The following is a 16958-nucleotide window of genomic DNA, read 5'->3' as shown; positions in this document are numbered from 1 at the left end:
CATCGCGAACGCTTCCTGACCATCCGGTGAAACTGCTGGGAAGACAACGTTGGAGAAACGTGAACATTTTATTTGTACTGTATAATCTGCAGATTCTGACAGAAATCTGCAGCTATCCTTTGAAGCACTGCTCCTCTCTAAAACAGCAATAAGGATCATTATTAGGTTAGTTACATTATTATGTAATTAACAAAAAAACTTAAAGCAAAAATTGGGAAACGTAAAGTCCGAAGTCTTTATATTAAGGGCCATCAGTCAAACAATACAGGGAGTGCAGAATTATCAGGCAAGTTGTATTTTTGAGGAATAATGTTATTATTGAACAACAACCATGTTCTCAATGAACCCAAAAAACTCATTAATATCAAAGCTGAATGTTTTTGGAAGTAGTTTTTAGTTTGTTTTTAGTTTGAGCTATTTTAGGGGGATATCTGTGTGTGCAGGTGACTATTACTGTGCAGAATTATTAGGCAACTTAACAAAAAACAAATATATACCCATTTCAATGATTTATTTTTACCAGTGACACCAATATAACATCTCCACATTCACAAATATACATTTCTGACATTCAAAAACAAAACAAAAACAAATCAGCGACCAATATAGCCACCTTTCTTTGCAAGGACACTCAAAAGCCTGCCATCCATGGATTCTGTCAGTGTTTTGATCTGTTCACCATCAACATTGCGTGCAGCAGCAACCACAGCCTCCCAGACACTGTTCAGAGAGGTGTACTGTTTTCCCTCCTTGTAAATCTCACATTTGATGATGGACCACAGGTTCTCAATGGGGTTCAGATCAGGTGAACAAGGAGGCCATGTCATTAGTTTTTCTTCTTTTATACCCTTTCTTGCAGCCACGCTGTGGAGTACTTGGACGCGTGTGATGGAGCATTGTCCTGCATGAAAATCATGTTTTTCTTGAAGGATGCAGACTTCTTCCTGTACCACTGCTTGAAGAAGGTGTCTTCCAGAAACTGGCAGTAGGACTGGGAGTTGAGCTTGACTCCATCCTCAACCCGAAAAGGCCCCACAAGCTCATCTTTGATGATACCAGCCCAAACCAGTACTCCACCTCCACCTTGCTGGCGTCTGAGTGGGACTGGAGCTCTCTGCCTTTACCAATCCAGCCACGGGCCCATCCATCTGGCCCATCAAGACTCACTCTCATTTCATCAGTCCATAAAACCTTAGAAAAACCAGTCTTGAGACATTTCTTGGCCCAGTCTTGACGTTTCAGCTTGTGTGTCTTGTTCAGTGGTGGTCGTCTTTCAGCCTTTCTTACCTTGGCCATGTCTCTGAGTATTGCACACCTTGTGCTTTTGGGCACTCCAGTGATGTTGCAGCTCTGAAATATGGCCAAACTGGTGGCAAGTGGCATCTTGGCAGCTGCACGCTTGACTTTTCTCAGTTCATGGGCAGTTATTTTGCGCCTTGGTTTTTCCACACGCTTCTTGCGACCCTGTTGACTATTTTGAATGAAACGCTTGATTGTTCGATGATCACGCTTCAGAAGCTTTGCAATTTTGAGACTGCTGCATCCCTCTGCAAGATATCTCACTATTTTTGAATTTTCTGAGCCTGTCAAGTCCTTCTTTTGACCCATTTTGCCAAAGGAAAGGATGTTGCCTAATAATTATGCACACCTGATATAGGGTGTTGATGTCATTAGACCACACCCCTTCTCATTACAGAGATGCACATCACCTAATATGCTTAATTGGTAGTAGGCTTTCAAGCCTATACAGCTTGGAGTAAGACAACATGCATGAAGAGGATGATGTGGACAAAATACTCATTTGCCTAATAATTCTGCACTCCCTGTATTGTTTGCTCTGGGTCTAAACAGAGCGCGTTGTGTGTGACGTCTTCTTTTGCGCATGCGGCCGCTTTGGTTCACACTAGAGCGCGTTTGCTGTCTCATTTTATTTGTAGTGTGAACGAGCAGACAAAAAAATAGGATTTGATCAAAAAATCGGAATTGAGCATCAAGACCTGCAGAGTGAACGTAGCCTTAGAGAGGAAAAAGAGAAGAAGAAAATGCAAAGGAGTGGAGGGGCTAAAAGAACCACTCAGATTTAACAAACCACCCAATCAAGCTGCGTCCTTGGAATTGGCCCCCTCCCTTATTTTTCACCACGTGAGAGTGAAGAAACACAGCTGTGCCTCAGAGGGCTGAAATAGACAGAAACGCTCCGAGAGCATGTGAGAGTTGAAGCGTGGCACGCAAAGAGAAGGAAAGGTCTTACAGAAAACTGAAATCTGCTTTCAAATAAAATAAGAAACTAAAAAAAAACTTAAACAACTGTGAGGAAGAGCTTTGAGAGGAAGACCTGAACTCTCAGGAGATCTGTGTAACAACAAAGCGATGAGCTCAGTGTCTCGGGATGAACACAACATAAAGAGAATAAACCCTGAAAGGAAACTGGATACCAAGATGTGGGGAAAAAGGTGATGAAGAAAATGAAAATGTCCTTTTTAAATATTTTTCCTTCCTCTTTTCAAGTTTTACCTGTCTGGAACAAGGATTCTTTTCTTTTGAGGCTTCTGTGGAACAATGTAAGGTTGTCTTTCCTTTTCTGAGGAGGGCCACATTTTGACAATATCCTACGAGGTGTCGGTGAGCTCCTGTGGAGACTGGCTAATGAGCAAATAGTGAGACATGTCTCTAGAAGATGTCAAAAGCACCACCAGCCTTGGGGCTGAAAGCAGTGCTTCAGATCGTTCCAGTGGCCACTGTCTGAACCAAAATCAGGACCAGGGGGTGAACCAGAGTGAAGGCCAGGATGGGATCGTTCTGGACCGTATCGGCTGTCTGTTAGTGGATAAGTTGGATCCCAGTGACTTCACTGGGAGGTTTTCAAAGATCCAGTTGAGGTCCAAAAATATGAGAAGGATCATTAATAGAGGTATGTGGAGGCTGGCTCTAAAAACTTTGTTTGTTTTGTTTTCTTCTTCTGAGGAGCACAAATGCGAATGAACACAAGATGGGTCAACACAGAGAGGAGGCAATGAGATACATGTTTTGTAATATTCCCAGGACGTTTGAATGTGATTGCTTATCTGTCATGACCTGAGGAGTTACGTTTAAGGGTGGAAATGGCAGAAAGGCAGGTCGAACATCCAGCTGAAAAAAACGATCCTCCGCTTGTCAGCTGGAATGTGGGTGTGTGCGGTTTTTAGCCGCTTTGAGATTTGAAATGGCTCTTTGTTGTCACTTGGAAACTCGACAGGTGTGTTTGTTGTGGGTTTTGAAGACCCTGTGAAAACCGATACCCACCTTGAACATGAATCCAGAAAAAGACATGCTTTTGCATTTCTGGCCTCAGTATTGTTGTTTTCCCCAAACCCCTTGTTCTCTCTCAGCTTACCTTAACCTCCGTGAATTTTATGTCTAAACACTTCCAACATTTTAGGGAATCTTTACAGGCGTACTTGGTATTAGAGTGTTGTTTAAATTTGTGGAATCAAGTAATACTGAATGGCATTTGACGGAAGATTAAAGACGCTTTAGGATAAGAGAAGCAGAATGCTTATTTTGTGAAAAGGGGGAATATTGGTGTGAGTTAGTGTCTGTGCAACAAAGCAGCACCTGCACAAACATGCTGTTATTGAGACTTCTCAATAAATAAGCTTGTAGAATGCAAATGCCATGAAATGTAAGATTATAGAAGCCTCTGCTGATGAGATAATGTACATGTGTTAGTCTGTGATGGTACACAAACGCGTTCTCACTAGAGTTATCTGACCCAGCTGTGTCAAGGACACACTACTGTGTGAGCCCCGTTTTGGTTTTGGTGATTGAGTCAGTTTGATTTATGAAGCTGAAATGATTAATACAATCACAGATGAGTAGACATTTATGCTACAAGTTCATTTCTTGATCGAAACGTAGCATTAAACATGCACAGCTCCAACCTCTCCATCAGGTCTTGAATGATAACAAGTCAAACAATGTCTGTAAAGTATGCATATTATACACAAAGACAGACTTAAATGAAGACATTGATCCGACACATGTAAAATGTAGCCAATTGTGTTTATTGTTATCATTTTATTATCATCTCTCTACCCTGTGTTCTCAAAAGTGAACACAGGGTAGAGAGATGATGGAGGAAATGAAAATGGGGGGGAGGGGTTGTAAAGAAGAGATTAAGAGGACAGATGGGGGGGGGGGGGGGGGGGGGGTAGATAGAAAGAAGGATAGAGACAGGGGAGGGAAAGCCCCAACAATCATATGACCCCCTATGAGCAAGCACTTTGGCGACAGTGGGAAGGAAAAACTCCCTTTTAACAGGAAGAAACCTCCGGCAGAACCAGGCTCAGGGAGGGGCGGCCATCTGCTGCGACCGGTTGGGGAGGGGCAAGGAAAACAGGATAAAGACATGCTGTGGAAGAGAGCCAGAGGTTAATAACAAGTACAATTCAGTACAGAGAGGTCTGTTAAACATAGTGGGTGAGGAAGAAACACCCAGTGCATCATGGGAATCCCGCGGCAGCATTAGGCTGGGCATGCACTGTGCTCTTTTTGGCCCATTTTGAGCCAATTTTTCAGTCGTGCAACCGTTTTGGGAGTCGTCCCGAGTTTGGCCTTAATCGTGTGTCGTGCGTCGTCTACATAACGAGGGTAACGGGGTAATGAGAAGCAATTAAAACCTCACGACCAGCTCCCGATCATCAATCGTTTGCTCGCAAGAAAACCAAACCTGTTTGAAATCCTGTGGGTCGTCCTGAGGGTGTCACCGCAGCGTCTCACACTGCCCACGCGCAAACGCAGAAATGAGAGCAAAAAGATGGAGTCGAACGGCGGTGCGGTGTGTGATCTGGACACAAGCGATGGAGGCACAAACTTCTCACCCCTGCGAGTCAATCGTACAGTTTGAGCAGGAGCTGAATAACGCGACTGAAAGAAATCGCACAGTGTATGCCCAGCTTATTGCAGCATGGAGGATTCAGGGTCACCTGAGTAGGCCATCAGCCTACTAAAAGGATACTGAAGAAACCCATCGAAATAGTGTTAGTCTTCATCACTGCTGCTGCTGGACTCATTTGAACACCTCCAAAGTTTGCAAACAGGCAAGTATTCCTCTTCTTCCTCAAAGTCCTCTCGGGAACGCTTCCTCGAGCCTCCAGCTTCATGGTTGTCAAGCTCTTCGTGCGCATCTTCAAAAAGTTCATCACTGCTGCTCTCAGAGTGGTCGTACACAGCTGAGCTGGTCCCCGAATCAGAGTTTGCAAGCCTGGATTTTTTGCTATTATGCTCTTCTTCGTCTACATCTTCCTCTCTGGACTTTTTCGTGGATCCACCAGGCTGCGGTTCTTCTTCTGTTACCTGCTGAGGACAGCCCTCGCTATCAGTGTCACAAGCAGAGAAGAAGTCAGAGTCGTCATCAGAAAACTCCTCGCTCCATCTGATTCTTTTGTTTGGTTCCACATCTGCTTCATCCATCTCTCTAGACCTCCTCCTGGATACACCTGGCTGAGGATCCTCTTCTGGGATGTACTGGTGAACATCCTCACAGTCTTCAAATGCCTCATCAGAATCCTCATTTTCAATGCCACCAACAGCAACAGCATTATGATCCTCGTGCTGTTCATTGTTGTCAGCATTGGCATTATTGTCCCTCACATTCATATTTTGAATGTTGACATTATTGTCATTGGCATTGTGACGGTAATTAACATATTGTTCCACTAATACATCTATTATCTCATTCAGCATCCAAACCATATCATTGAGAAGAAAATAAAGATCGATCTGGAAGCCCCGGAGTCCATGAATAGGCTCGAAAGCTGGTCCATTAACTGGTCCATTAACTGGTTCATTAGCTGGTTCCTGATCTCCTCTTTCAAACCTTTGTGGGTTAACCTGTCGGCCTGCAAGATCATTTAATCTTTTAATTAGCATTCATAACTATCTGCTGAAAATCTGTTTTTAAGACTGAGCACATGTGCTTACCATGACGGTTATTGTGTGATCCATCTCCTCTTCCACTCATTTTGACTACAAGGAACACAAAACAACAATGATCAGTAAACCTCAACTCAGCATGTTCAGAGAATTTGCTTTTTTTGTGATGACTTCAGGCTGCGTCCGAACGTACGCGGCTGTGTTTGAAAACGCACGTTTTCCTTTTTCGTTTAAAAAAAATCCAGTCCACATGTGCAGTTTTGAAAAAATATCTCCTTCCACATGTAAACGCTAAAAACAAACTGAAACGCTGTCAAGAACACGCCAAATCTTAACCGTGTGGAAATGTTGGCCAATCAGAAGTCTAGAAGCCTGGGTGGGAAAACCTCACAAAACCTTACGTACTTCTGAGAAGTTTTTGTCTTTTTCTGGAAAAGCAGCTAATTTTGTGTTACTTTCACGTGCCTTCATCGTTTCAAATGTTAATAACTAAAGACAGCTTTTTGGCTGGAACAGACTCACAACTTTGGAATGGACAAAATGCATACAGCATACATAAATGTCATTTTTTAAAATGACATTTATTCCAAACTGACGTCAGGATTTGGGTTGGGAGAGCGTCTGTGTTGAATGTAGAAGCCACGTCTGATGCCTCTGTGTTTCTAAATGGAGGCACAGTAACTGTGTGTGTATATGTAAGCGTGTAAAAACTGCAGATACTAAGAGTAACAGACACAGTATGTTGTCTACATCGGCCATTGTAGAAATGGATCTCATGTAAACACTAACGTGGCCACAGCGTCAACAGCGGCGCACACTTTTGACATTGCCTGAGTAAATGTCCGTTTTCCTCGTCCACACCTAAACACAAAAACGTCGTTTTCAAAAATCTCCACCCTGGCAGGAGTTTTTAAAAATCTCACCTTTCAGTGACTCAATCTGCTGTTTAGGTGTGGATGAAAGGCCCAAATGCAGAGACAAAGCTGCGCTTTCAGAAACAGCCGTGTACATGTGGACGCAGCCTCAGTTTCTCAGAAATTCTAATAGTTTGTTGGAGAACAAAATGGTCGGGCATTGCACAGCTACAAGCATTTCACCCCCATGTCATACTGTGTATGGTTGTGTGTGTGTGACAAATAAAATTTGAATTTGAAAACTTAAGTCTTCTCTATTTTCCTAAATTAAGAAAATAATCGTGTTAAAAAGAGCTTCTGTCACTCAGATATGATTAAGAACATTTTCTCATTTATGTATAATTTGTCAAATATTACATCAGCTGACAAATAGTTAAGTCTTCATTTGTTTTCCTGAATAATAGATCCACATCATCCTCTCTATGATGGAAAATATAGTCTAGTCTTGCACAATGTAAAGTACATAAATACTGTCCTGGCAGGCAGGAAAATCAGGCTTTATATTGAAGTAAATGATCTTAAGTTTGTAAAGTGAAATTTGAGCTTACTTTAGTTCTTGGTAAATTACAGAGCAGTTAATCCTCAGGGAAACGTCGAAATGTCACTAAATAGTGGTCTGCTTTCATACGGTTGCAGTGTCTCTTCAGTTTTGTGTTCATATGCTGATGTTTTCGTTCAAAACATGCTTAAATCCCTAACTTTTCCCTGGAGGCATCGCTATGGCAACAAAACAACATGTTCCAAACAAAAACAACCAAGCTGTTTCCAGAGCTTAATATTTAACATGTCTTTATTTGTACAAATGTGTGATGTTGATGTGCACAACGTGGGATTTAGACCTCGGAGGGTTAATCAACAACTCACGAAAAATTAGGTTTAAATTTGTGTTCATGACGGTGCAGATTTCTGACATTTTGTGTACTTTAAGCATTTAACAATTTGACTGTTTTCTAATAAAAACTGTGTGAAACTCAAGTTAGACCTGTGTTTGTAAATGAACCGCCCCATGTTGTGTAGCTTTCTGGATTTTATACTTATTGGGCTACATATTAATTTATTATACATGCTATACAGCAGATAAAATCTAAACTCACATGTTTTATGTAACTAAAGTGTTTAATCATGTGGGCTACAGACAATAATCAACTAATGGACTATATTGATATGAGAAACGTGCACACTTACTGCAGTTGAATCATTTTAACCATATGTAACCACCTGCGTATGTCTTTGAAAAAAAAAGGCTTTGATTTTTCCCCTCCATTTGATTTCTTTGCCACCCTCATGCCGCCATAAGAAGATTTTTCTAGATCCGCCCCTGTCGAGACTTTCAACCCCAGGTAGGCCAAGTATGGAGAAACGCAAGAAAAAAAATATCTGAAGAAAACAGAACATTTAATGATGTCTGAGCAGATTTATTTGCGTTTCTGATGAGAGCGGTCTACCAGTATGCCTAATTTGTTGATTGTCGATCTTCCACATATGTATTTGAGTAGCTATCCCACACCTTGAACTATGATAAAAACAAACACCGCTCACACCTCACAGATGACAGCTTACAGTCCTGCGTAAAGAGGAAAGTGACTTCGTACAGCTCCGGTCTGCAGAGGTTCAGGAGCAAAAGTCCCATGTTAAACATATCACGGCAGACCCGACGATGTTTGCATGAACATGCTTGTGAAATGCACTATACACAGGTACACACACACACACACACACACACACACACACACAGGTCTTTATCACCAGGTTCCACATTTATTTACAATTTTCCCAGGTTATGACTGAACACAGTCTGACAGCTGTCGGTCCCAGCTGATTTCCCTCTCTCTCCGCTCCTCTCTGTCTCACTATAAAAAGGGAGGGAAACCATTATCAGTCCAAATCGCCATCAGCTGTTCTCACCGGCATCTCCAGCACCGCCCCGTTGAGCCCACGGCACCACTCCTCCCCTGCAGCCGCACCCAGGACCACACCTCCGCCACAATGCTTTACGGCTTCTCTTTATTGACCACTTTTCACACACGGTTTCTGTACACGTGCATCTGGCTAGCTTTCCAGCACAGAGCCCTGTACTAGTGATGTGCGGATCAATACTGAAATATTGATTCCTCCGATACAGTCATTTATGTTCTAGAATTGATTCTCACATTAAAATGTTGATATTTTAGTAATTTAGGGTAAATCTGTAGTCTATCATTAACAGGAACACAGTGGAAAGAAACATAACATTCAAATTCTAATAGTTTTGCCATCCATTCTGCCAGAGTTGCTTCTCTGACAGATTTGTCTAAGGATAGTGGAAAAGGTCTCCCATGAACAACCTCAAATGGTGTAAGTTTTTGAGAGCCTTGTGTTAATCTCATCCACATTTTTACTAGGCCTGTGCATTCAGGCCATGGTCTTCCTGTCTCTTCCATGCATTTTCTGAGTCTCTGTTTTAAGCTGTTAAGGGTTCAATATTGAGGAAGGGTACAAGAGGGGATCGAAGAATAACCACACTGATCCGGCCGGGTGAAGTCAAACGATGATTTTAAAACACGCGTGGGAAGATCACCACAGACAGCAATTGATCTTCGACTTAATCAAAGCATAAACAGATATTTTACATCACCTGGGCTTAAATTTAATGACGCCCCTTCAACGTCACAGATACATTTTATACATAGATCAGGTCAAAACCACAATGACTTTTAACACAATTTAAAAAGAACGCCGCCGTCGTCATCATAACAGGTACATCCTGTTACTGCCGGATGCTCGCTTGTCATCCAGACACATCAGCTGCAGTTCTGCGACAAACTGCTCCTTTTGCAACCCCAAGCAAAACATGCTTAAACTTTCACCTATAAATGATTCTCTCTGAGTGTGTGTGTGTGTGTGTGTGTGTGTGTGCTAACCACAATTGCACCCTACTTCACCTCGCCGACTAGCTCCTGACCTCTCACCAGACAGAGAGACAGAAGCCACTCTCATGTATGTACTAACCTGAACTGAAACTATGTATATATCATCTACTAAATAAATGTTTTAATCAAGCACCTCTACTAAAAGCTTAATACAAAAATATGAACTTATCAATGATAATAAAAATAACCTGATATAAGTGTTTTGTAAGCATGTATTGCAATTTCTTCTATGTTCTAGTTTCCCTCAGCATGTATCACCTGGACAGTCACGCCAGTGAAGCTTAAGACCCTTAATGAACCAAACATCAACTCAAAATAAGTGCAGATATGCAATGTGTATAACATAATTATAACTGCATCTGAAATACAAAGTTAATATGATAACAGTATGCATAAACATCTTAAGGCCATCTTAAAGCTATCTGTTACATTGTTAAAGCAATGATCATACTGCAGATTATATTATGCTGGTAAAATACTTTTGTTCATCCCCACAAAGCCTAAGCCTGGACTCTGTGGGTGAGAAGCACAATGGTTTCTTATGCTGAATCCTAGTGCTTCAGAGACTTTACTGATCGCATCATTGACAAAATATGTGTCCCATTATCTGATCTTATCAGAGTAGGGATGCCATATGTTGGAATGAAATGGTTACATAGGCATTTTGCAACTGAGATTGCATCTGCTTTTTTTCACTGGCCATTTTGAGAATACGTCTATAATCACTAGAGCATATGTTGAGCCTTGACTTTCACTTAATTCAATGAAGTCCATATGAATGGTGTGAAATGGATGAGGTGGTGTGGGGAAATGTCCTCTTTTTGTCCTCAGACTGCCTCGTGAATTGTGTTTTTGACAGATCATGCATGTTCTCACAAATTCTTTTGCTGAAGTTTCGACATTTAGAGTGTAAAAGTGTGTAATAATGATCTGGAGCCTCCCTCCTGATGACCCATGGGTTACTCCATGGGTCACTAATGCTGCTGTTCTGTGTAGGGACTTAGGAAGTATTGGTTTTCCTTCACAGATCATCTTTTAGTTGTGCTCCACACTTTAACCATTTCTTTTGTTCTGTGGTTGGTGCTGCGCTTTGTTCGTCTTTAAGGACGTCAAATGGTATTTGCATAGCGGATGCAGACATTAATGTGTCTACAGTTTGTTGTGCGGCTAACTTAGCTGCTTTAGCTGCAAAGTTATTGCCTTTAGTTATTTCTGATTTATCTTTTTGATGTGCAGCACATTTACACAACCCTAACTGTTTTGGCAATATTATTACTTCTAATAGTGTTTGTACTGGGTGTCCAGTGTAATCATTCCTCTGTTCTGCCAAATTTTTGCAAAGTGATGTACTGCTGAAAAAACATACTGACTGTCTGTGTGTATGTTTATGTCTTACCCTTCGTGTAATTCACATGCACGTATTACTGCTGTGAGTTCTGCACTTTGAGCTGAGTATGAGGATGTGAGCGGTTTCGCTTCTATGACTCGCTACATGCAGGTAGAAGGGCTTATCATAGTCAGGCAATGCTAAAACTGTATTTGTCTGTAATGCTAGTTTTAAGTTACTGTATGCTTCTTCTTCTTTTTTTTTGTAGATGCGACACTACATTTTTATTTCAAATTCAAATTCAAATTTTATTTGTCACACACACACAACCATACACAGTATGACATGGGGGTGAAAGGCTTGCAGCTGTACAATGCCCGACCATTAAATGACAGAAGAAAAGTTTTACAATATTTACAATTTACAGGTTACTACAAAATTTACAAATTAACTTAAGAATTTACAGTAAAGAATGTGCAAATAGCAGAAGAGATTATAAAGATTATAAAGATTATAAATTATAGGAACTACAGGATTATAGGAAATGTGTGGTGGTGCGTGTGGTGACGTGTGTGAGAGTCCAGTCTTATAGTGACGTGTGTGGGAGAGTCCAGTCCTACACCTGGTTCAGGGCCCGAATAGCCTGGGGGAAGAAGCTCCTCCTCATTCTCTCTGTTTTGGCCTTAAAGGAGCGGAAGCGCTTCCCAGACCTCAACAGTGAGAAGAGTCCATTGTTGGGATGGGAGAGGTCCATCATAGTCTTCCTAGCTTTGGACTTGCACCGCTTGGTGTAGATGGACAGCAGGTCAGGGAGCTCTGATTGAATGATGCGTTCGGCTGAGCGCACCTCTCTTTGCAGATCTCGTCTGTCCTGCTTGGTGCAGATGTTTGCCGTCAGGACGCTCTCGATGGTGCAGGAGTAGAAGTTCTTGAGCACCTTCAGTGGCAGATGGAAGTCTCTAAGTCTTCTGAGGAAGAAGAGACGCTGACGGGCTTTCTTAACCAGGGAGTTGATGTGGCAGGACCATGACAGGTCCTGAGTGATGTGGACACCCAGGTATCGGAAACTGTCCACTCTCTCCACTGGTGTGCCACTGATGATGATATTTAAGGCATTTTAGGTCATTTCTATTTTTTTCAAAGAATTCACACATCTTACATATTTCAAACTTTTAAGTTAGGATTTAAAAAACTTCTTTATTTGAACTTTTCCCACAAGGTTCCATTCTTTCTATAGCAGCTTCATATAAAGTCTGCACCAGGCTTTTAATCTCAATGTGGATGCATTGCTCACAGCTCTAAAACTAGACATTAGTAAATCATATGCCTAATCATTATGTGTCACTGTGATCCACAAGTATGATCACAAATTTATTTATTTTTCAAACCAACAACACAAACAAACAAACAAAAACAAGTTGCTGATGGCATGAACGCTTTACACACATGAGTCAGGACACAAAAAGAAAAAAGCTGCTGCCAAAAACAAATCAGAAGTGTGAGGAAAAAACTGAGCTCACAGACAGCTGCATGTGTGAGCTTTAATATCATGCAGCTCCTGCTCTAAAAAAAAGCTTAGCAGTGTCCACATATTTAATTCAGCTTCTTAATCTTGTAGCTTTAGCTGTTGCATACAGGGTTTAGCTTATTAGTTGTTAGTATAGGTGTGCTCTATATCTCAGCAAAGTCTCATCTAGGATGACAGGTTTTCAAGCAGGTCAAATGCCTCTGTGTCACGGGTTGCTTAGAGGATCCACTCGCAGGACTCCTGGGTAGCGTTCAAACAGAGATAGTTTATTACAGATCTTCACCAAGTGTATGTACAGACAGTGCGAGGTTAGTGCTATATACAAGACGTGAGGGGCAGGGGTCCAGGGCTCCAGGGAAAATGGGGAAATCACACACGCGCTCAGAACAGCCTCTCTCCACTCCGCTAGCGACCTGCCACTCCTTCCACACTCCACACGGGGAAACACGGGGACGGGTCCGGGGAATCTAGGAACAAAAGAACACGTTAAGTCTCTGAGACAGAGGCACGGGAAACTTGAGCTAGGTGTGTACTGACAAGAGCCTTCACAACAATCCAGCGTTGAACAGCTGATCTCCTCCTTCTAATATACCAGCTGGTCTGATGAGGCCCAGGTGTGCACGATCCGGGAAGGCGTGGACCGAGGGCGTGAACCCGCCATGAGTTCCGCCCCGGCAAAACAGGGGAGAGGGAGAGAGAGGAAAAAGAGAAGAGAAGGGGGGCTAGGAGTGGAGAGATGCCGATCCCACAGGTCGTGACACTATGCACTTAATTAGTTTAGATATTTTCTTCATCTCATATGTCGTTGTACTGAATTTGAGCAACCTTAAGCTTGATGCAGACTACTTCTAACAATTATCCACCTCACATCATAACTGACTAAGGTGCCTCTTCATATTAATATTATGTCATTATTAATGTTATTATCTTTTTTTTTTTTACATATAACAGCAATGGTAAATGTTAAGCTGAATTGTTAAATGTTTGTCATTTTTATGTTTACCATTTGTACATAGTTTTAAGGAATTATTTCTGTCCTCCCCTCCCCAGATCCTTAAGATTCTGGGAGGGGGGCGGTAGTGTTTATTATCACAGGAACACCCTTGTGAAGGTCTGTTTGATGTGGGGAAAATTCCTCCCCTTTGTATGGCTTCACTGTGCTATCTAGGGTGAACCATCTAGGGTGTGGGGGAGACTACCCTCTTTATGACCAAGGATGTTCCTCCTGTGCTTTTATGTTATATGACCCTTTGATCAGCAGGATCACACACACACACACACACACACACACACACACACACACACACACACTCTTACACATATACATACAATGCTTTGTCTTAGAACCAAGGGGGCGTGGCTTTGTTCTGACGAGGAGGAGGTCAGATCTGGGGGTCATTTTCGTGGTAGACACAGACGAGGCCTCCCTTGCGCAAATAATAGATCGATCGACTGTCTTGTTTTCTTCATGATGAATAAGTCTCTAGAATTAGCGGGGCTTGTGGAAACACAGACCCAACAGTAAATTACAATATTTTATTGATATTTTATTTTGTATCCATCAAGGGCTTCGGGTGATCTGCAGTTTCACCCTTTCCCAAGCTGGAGACATTTTCCTTTTCACACACTTTCCTTGGCTGAACAATGACACAACCTTAATATACCTTATGCATCTCTCTATTTCATTTAATATGTCTTCGTGTGAATTATCTGCTTTCATTCATTCTATTCATTCTGGGCATGGTCGTCATCCCAACTATGTTTCATTGTTAATACCAGTTTACAGGTTGTTATCCTTGCTATTATTAGTTTGAATACATTAGAGATAAGCTCTAATTTAATTTATCCTTTTGTTTATTCCACTTTATTCCTCTTGTATTTATATGTATTCAGTTGGCTCTGTATCCAGCCCTTTTTAAACTTGTACTTTGATCTCTAATTTTTCACTTGATGAGGGATTATTATGTTCTCTTTTTCTGACTGTTTATCTTTTTTTCTCTTGTTTTTTCTCTTTGTTTTCGTCTCACCTATCTGCTTCTTTTTTTCTTTGGTTTTTTTTTCAGGCCAGGAAGTATTGTGATTCTTGAGTATGTTTTCCTTTCTTTTTTAAGTCTTTCGTCTCTCCTACTTCTTTTAAAGAGCCTCCTTCAGATGTGTTAGCGCTGAAGGACTACATTTCCCTTCCCAAGTGGGACTTTTATTTTCTTAGGATTTCTCCATCTACAAGCACTGATTTGTCTGGCGCCTGGACATTTCTTTTCTAGCACTGCTCGTCAGCAGTGAGTTTGGTGGGCTGATTCCCCATTTACACAGAACTGCAAAGCCTTCTCTGGCACACTTGACTCGGGAGTGGTGGCTTACACGCCCTTCTACTCCGTGCTATTCATGGAGCGGTGTCAGTTTTATGAGGCGGAACTCAACCTTTCCCCTTTGTCACCAGTACGTGGGCTTTTGCAGGATACACAAACATGGAAGTAGTTCAGCAGTTTATTTGTGCTGTGAAATCAACTTACTTCCAAAACACATATAGACATAGACATTCACGCATTTTTAATAATTTGTCACGAAGTAATTGCAGCTACTTCTGAAACCAGTCTAAATATAATTTATCACGTGTTTATTTCTTTAAACCCTTGCGGCCGGTTAGACCTCTTTAGACCCTTGCGGCGGGCTAGACCTATTGCGCAAAAACCTTACGGCAGTTCAGACCAAAACAGTGTTTTCTCACCCTCAGTCGTCTTTTTGCTGGTTGTTCAGGTCGTCTGGCTGGATCCCAGCGACCAGAACTAATTCACCGGCCTGGACCCGAATTCACATCCCAGGACTTTCTCCTCTACCTGGAGAGGGCTGTCAACAGACTTCGGTGCTGGCTTCCCACGACGTCAGGATGCAGCAGTCAGACCTTGGATTGGAGTCACAGAAACGCGTCTGTTGTTTCCACTCCGGCTCGAAGGACCAATTTAAATGACAGGGGATTTCTAAGAATCTCCCAAACAGTTCTTCAGTTGAGACAACTAAGTTAGAAAACACAAACACTGCAGTTGATTTACTTGCAAGGGCAGCCACAGAGCGCTCGTACTCGCAGAGAGACACTCACGGACTCGTGCTCTGTGACTGTCTGCGTTCTTTATTTATACAAGCTGGTTACATGTGCGTACAAAGATAACAAAGTTATTCCAAGAACTCAGAGCTGAGGTTCCCCTTTTCTACATCTGTATGTTCTCGGAAAAGAGGAAGCTGTTAGTTGCTAAAATAAGTTTATCACTCAAAAGTTGTTATATGGCAAGTCACGTAGACATGTGGTTTGCTTAGTGATCCTAAAAAGGGCACATTTCATGTAGCTGATCACACTATGTACAATTTTCTTTTAACAGGGACATGGGCCCATCCTCCCGCAGGCCCACCACCCGCAGGAGGCGCCATAGGGGTCGGGTGCACTGTGTGCTGGGTGGCAGCCAGGAGCGGAGGCCCTGGCGGACTGACCCTCGGCTGCCAAGACTGGCAATTGGGACATGGAATGTCACCTCTCTGGTGGGGAAGGAGCCTGAGTTAGTGCGTGAGGTTGAGAGGTACCGGCTAGATATAGTCGGGCTCACCTCTACGCATGGCTTGGGCTCTGGAACCAGTCTCCTGGAGAGGGGCTGGACTCTATCTCAGTCTGGAGTTGCCCCTGGTGAGAGGCGGCGGGCTGGGGTGGGTATTCTAATATCCCCTCGGCTTGCTTCTGGTACGTTGGGGTTCTTGGATGAGAGGGTTTGTTCCCTGCGCCTTAGGGTCGGGGAACGGGTCCTGACTGTCAACTGCGCTTATGCGCTGAGTGGCAGTTCAGAGTACCCAGCCTTCTTAGAGTCCCTGGGTGGGGTGCTGGAAGGTGCTCCACCTGGAGACTCTGTTGTTCTGCTGGGAGACTTCAATGCTCACGTGGGTAATGACAGCGAGACCTGGAGGGGCGTGATTGGGAGGAACGGCCTCCCTGATCTGAACCCGAGCGGTGTCTTGTTATTGGACTTCTGTGCTAATCACAGTTTGGCCATAGCGAACACCTTGTTTGAACATAAGAGTGTCCATAAGTGCACGTGGCACCAGGACGCTCTAGGCCGCAGGTCGATGATTGATTTTGTAATCGTATCACCAGACCTGCGACCATATGTTCTGGACACTCGGGTAAAGAGAGGGGCTGAGCTGTCAACTGATCACCACCTGGTGGTGAGTTGGATCAGGTGGCGGGGGAGGACGCTGGACAGACCTGGTGCACCTAAACGCGTAGTGAGGGTGTGCTGGGAACGTCTAGCAGAGGCCCCAGTCCGCGAGATCTTCAACACACACCTCCGGCAGAGCTTCAACAGCATTCTGAGGGAGACTGGGGA

General features: G+C 42.9%; 1 protein-coding gene across 1 annotated transcript; it reads right to left on the bottom strand.

Moving 5' to 3' along the window:
- Positions 1-4022: 4022 nt before the first annotated feature.
- Positions 4023-7534, bottom strand: LOC146693031 (uncharacterized). The gene is made up of 3 exons (XM_085433365.1): positions 7376-7534; positions 5962-6006; positions 4023-5879 (listed from the first exon to the last, which is right to left on the bottom strand). The coding sequence occupies exons 2-3, from the start codon at positions 5999-6001 to the stop codon at positions 5020-5022; spliced, it is 900 nt and encodes a 299-aa protein (XP_085289491.1). The 5' UTR covers positions 6002-6006; positions 7376-7534; the 3' UTR covers positions 4023-5019.
- Between the last annotated feature and the right edge of the window lie 9424 nt (positions 7535-16958).

The sequence above is a fragment of the Copadichromis virginalis genome, linkage group LG15 (genome assembly GCF_057382275.1).
Source record: "Copadichromis virginalis isolate Kocher_CV1m ecotype Utaka linkage group LG15, C_Virginalis_male_GT1.1, whole genome shotgun sequence".
Taxonomy (NCBI): Eukaryota; Metazoa; Chordata; class Actinopteri; order Cichliformes; family Cichlidae; genus Copadichromis; species Copadichromis virginalis.
This window is presented reverse-complemented; position numbering and strand designations above follow the sequence as displayed.

Bases quoted from the DNA above. Each gene is read 5' to 3' on its own strand.
- LOC146693031 (XM_085433365.1), bottom strand. From the start codon at position 6,001: ATGAGTGGAAGAGGAGATGGATCACACAATAACCGTCATG. The intron at 5,880-5,961 runs GTAAGCACATGT...ATGATCTTGCAG, and splicing joins ATCACACAATAACCGTCATG to GCCGACAGGTTAACCCACAA.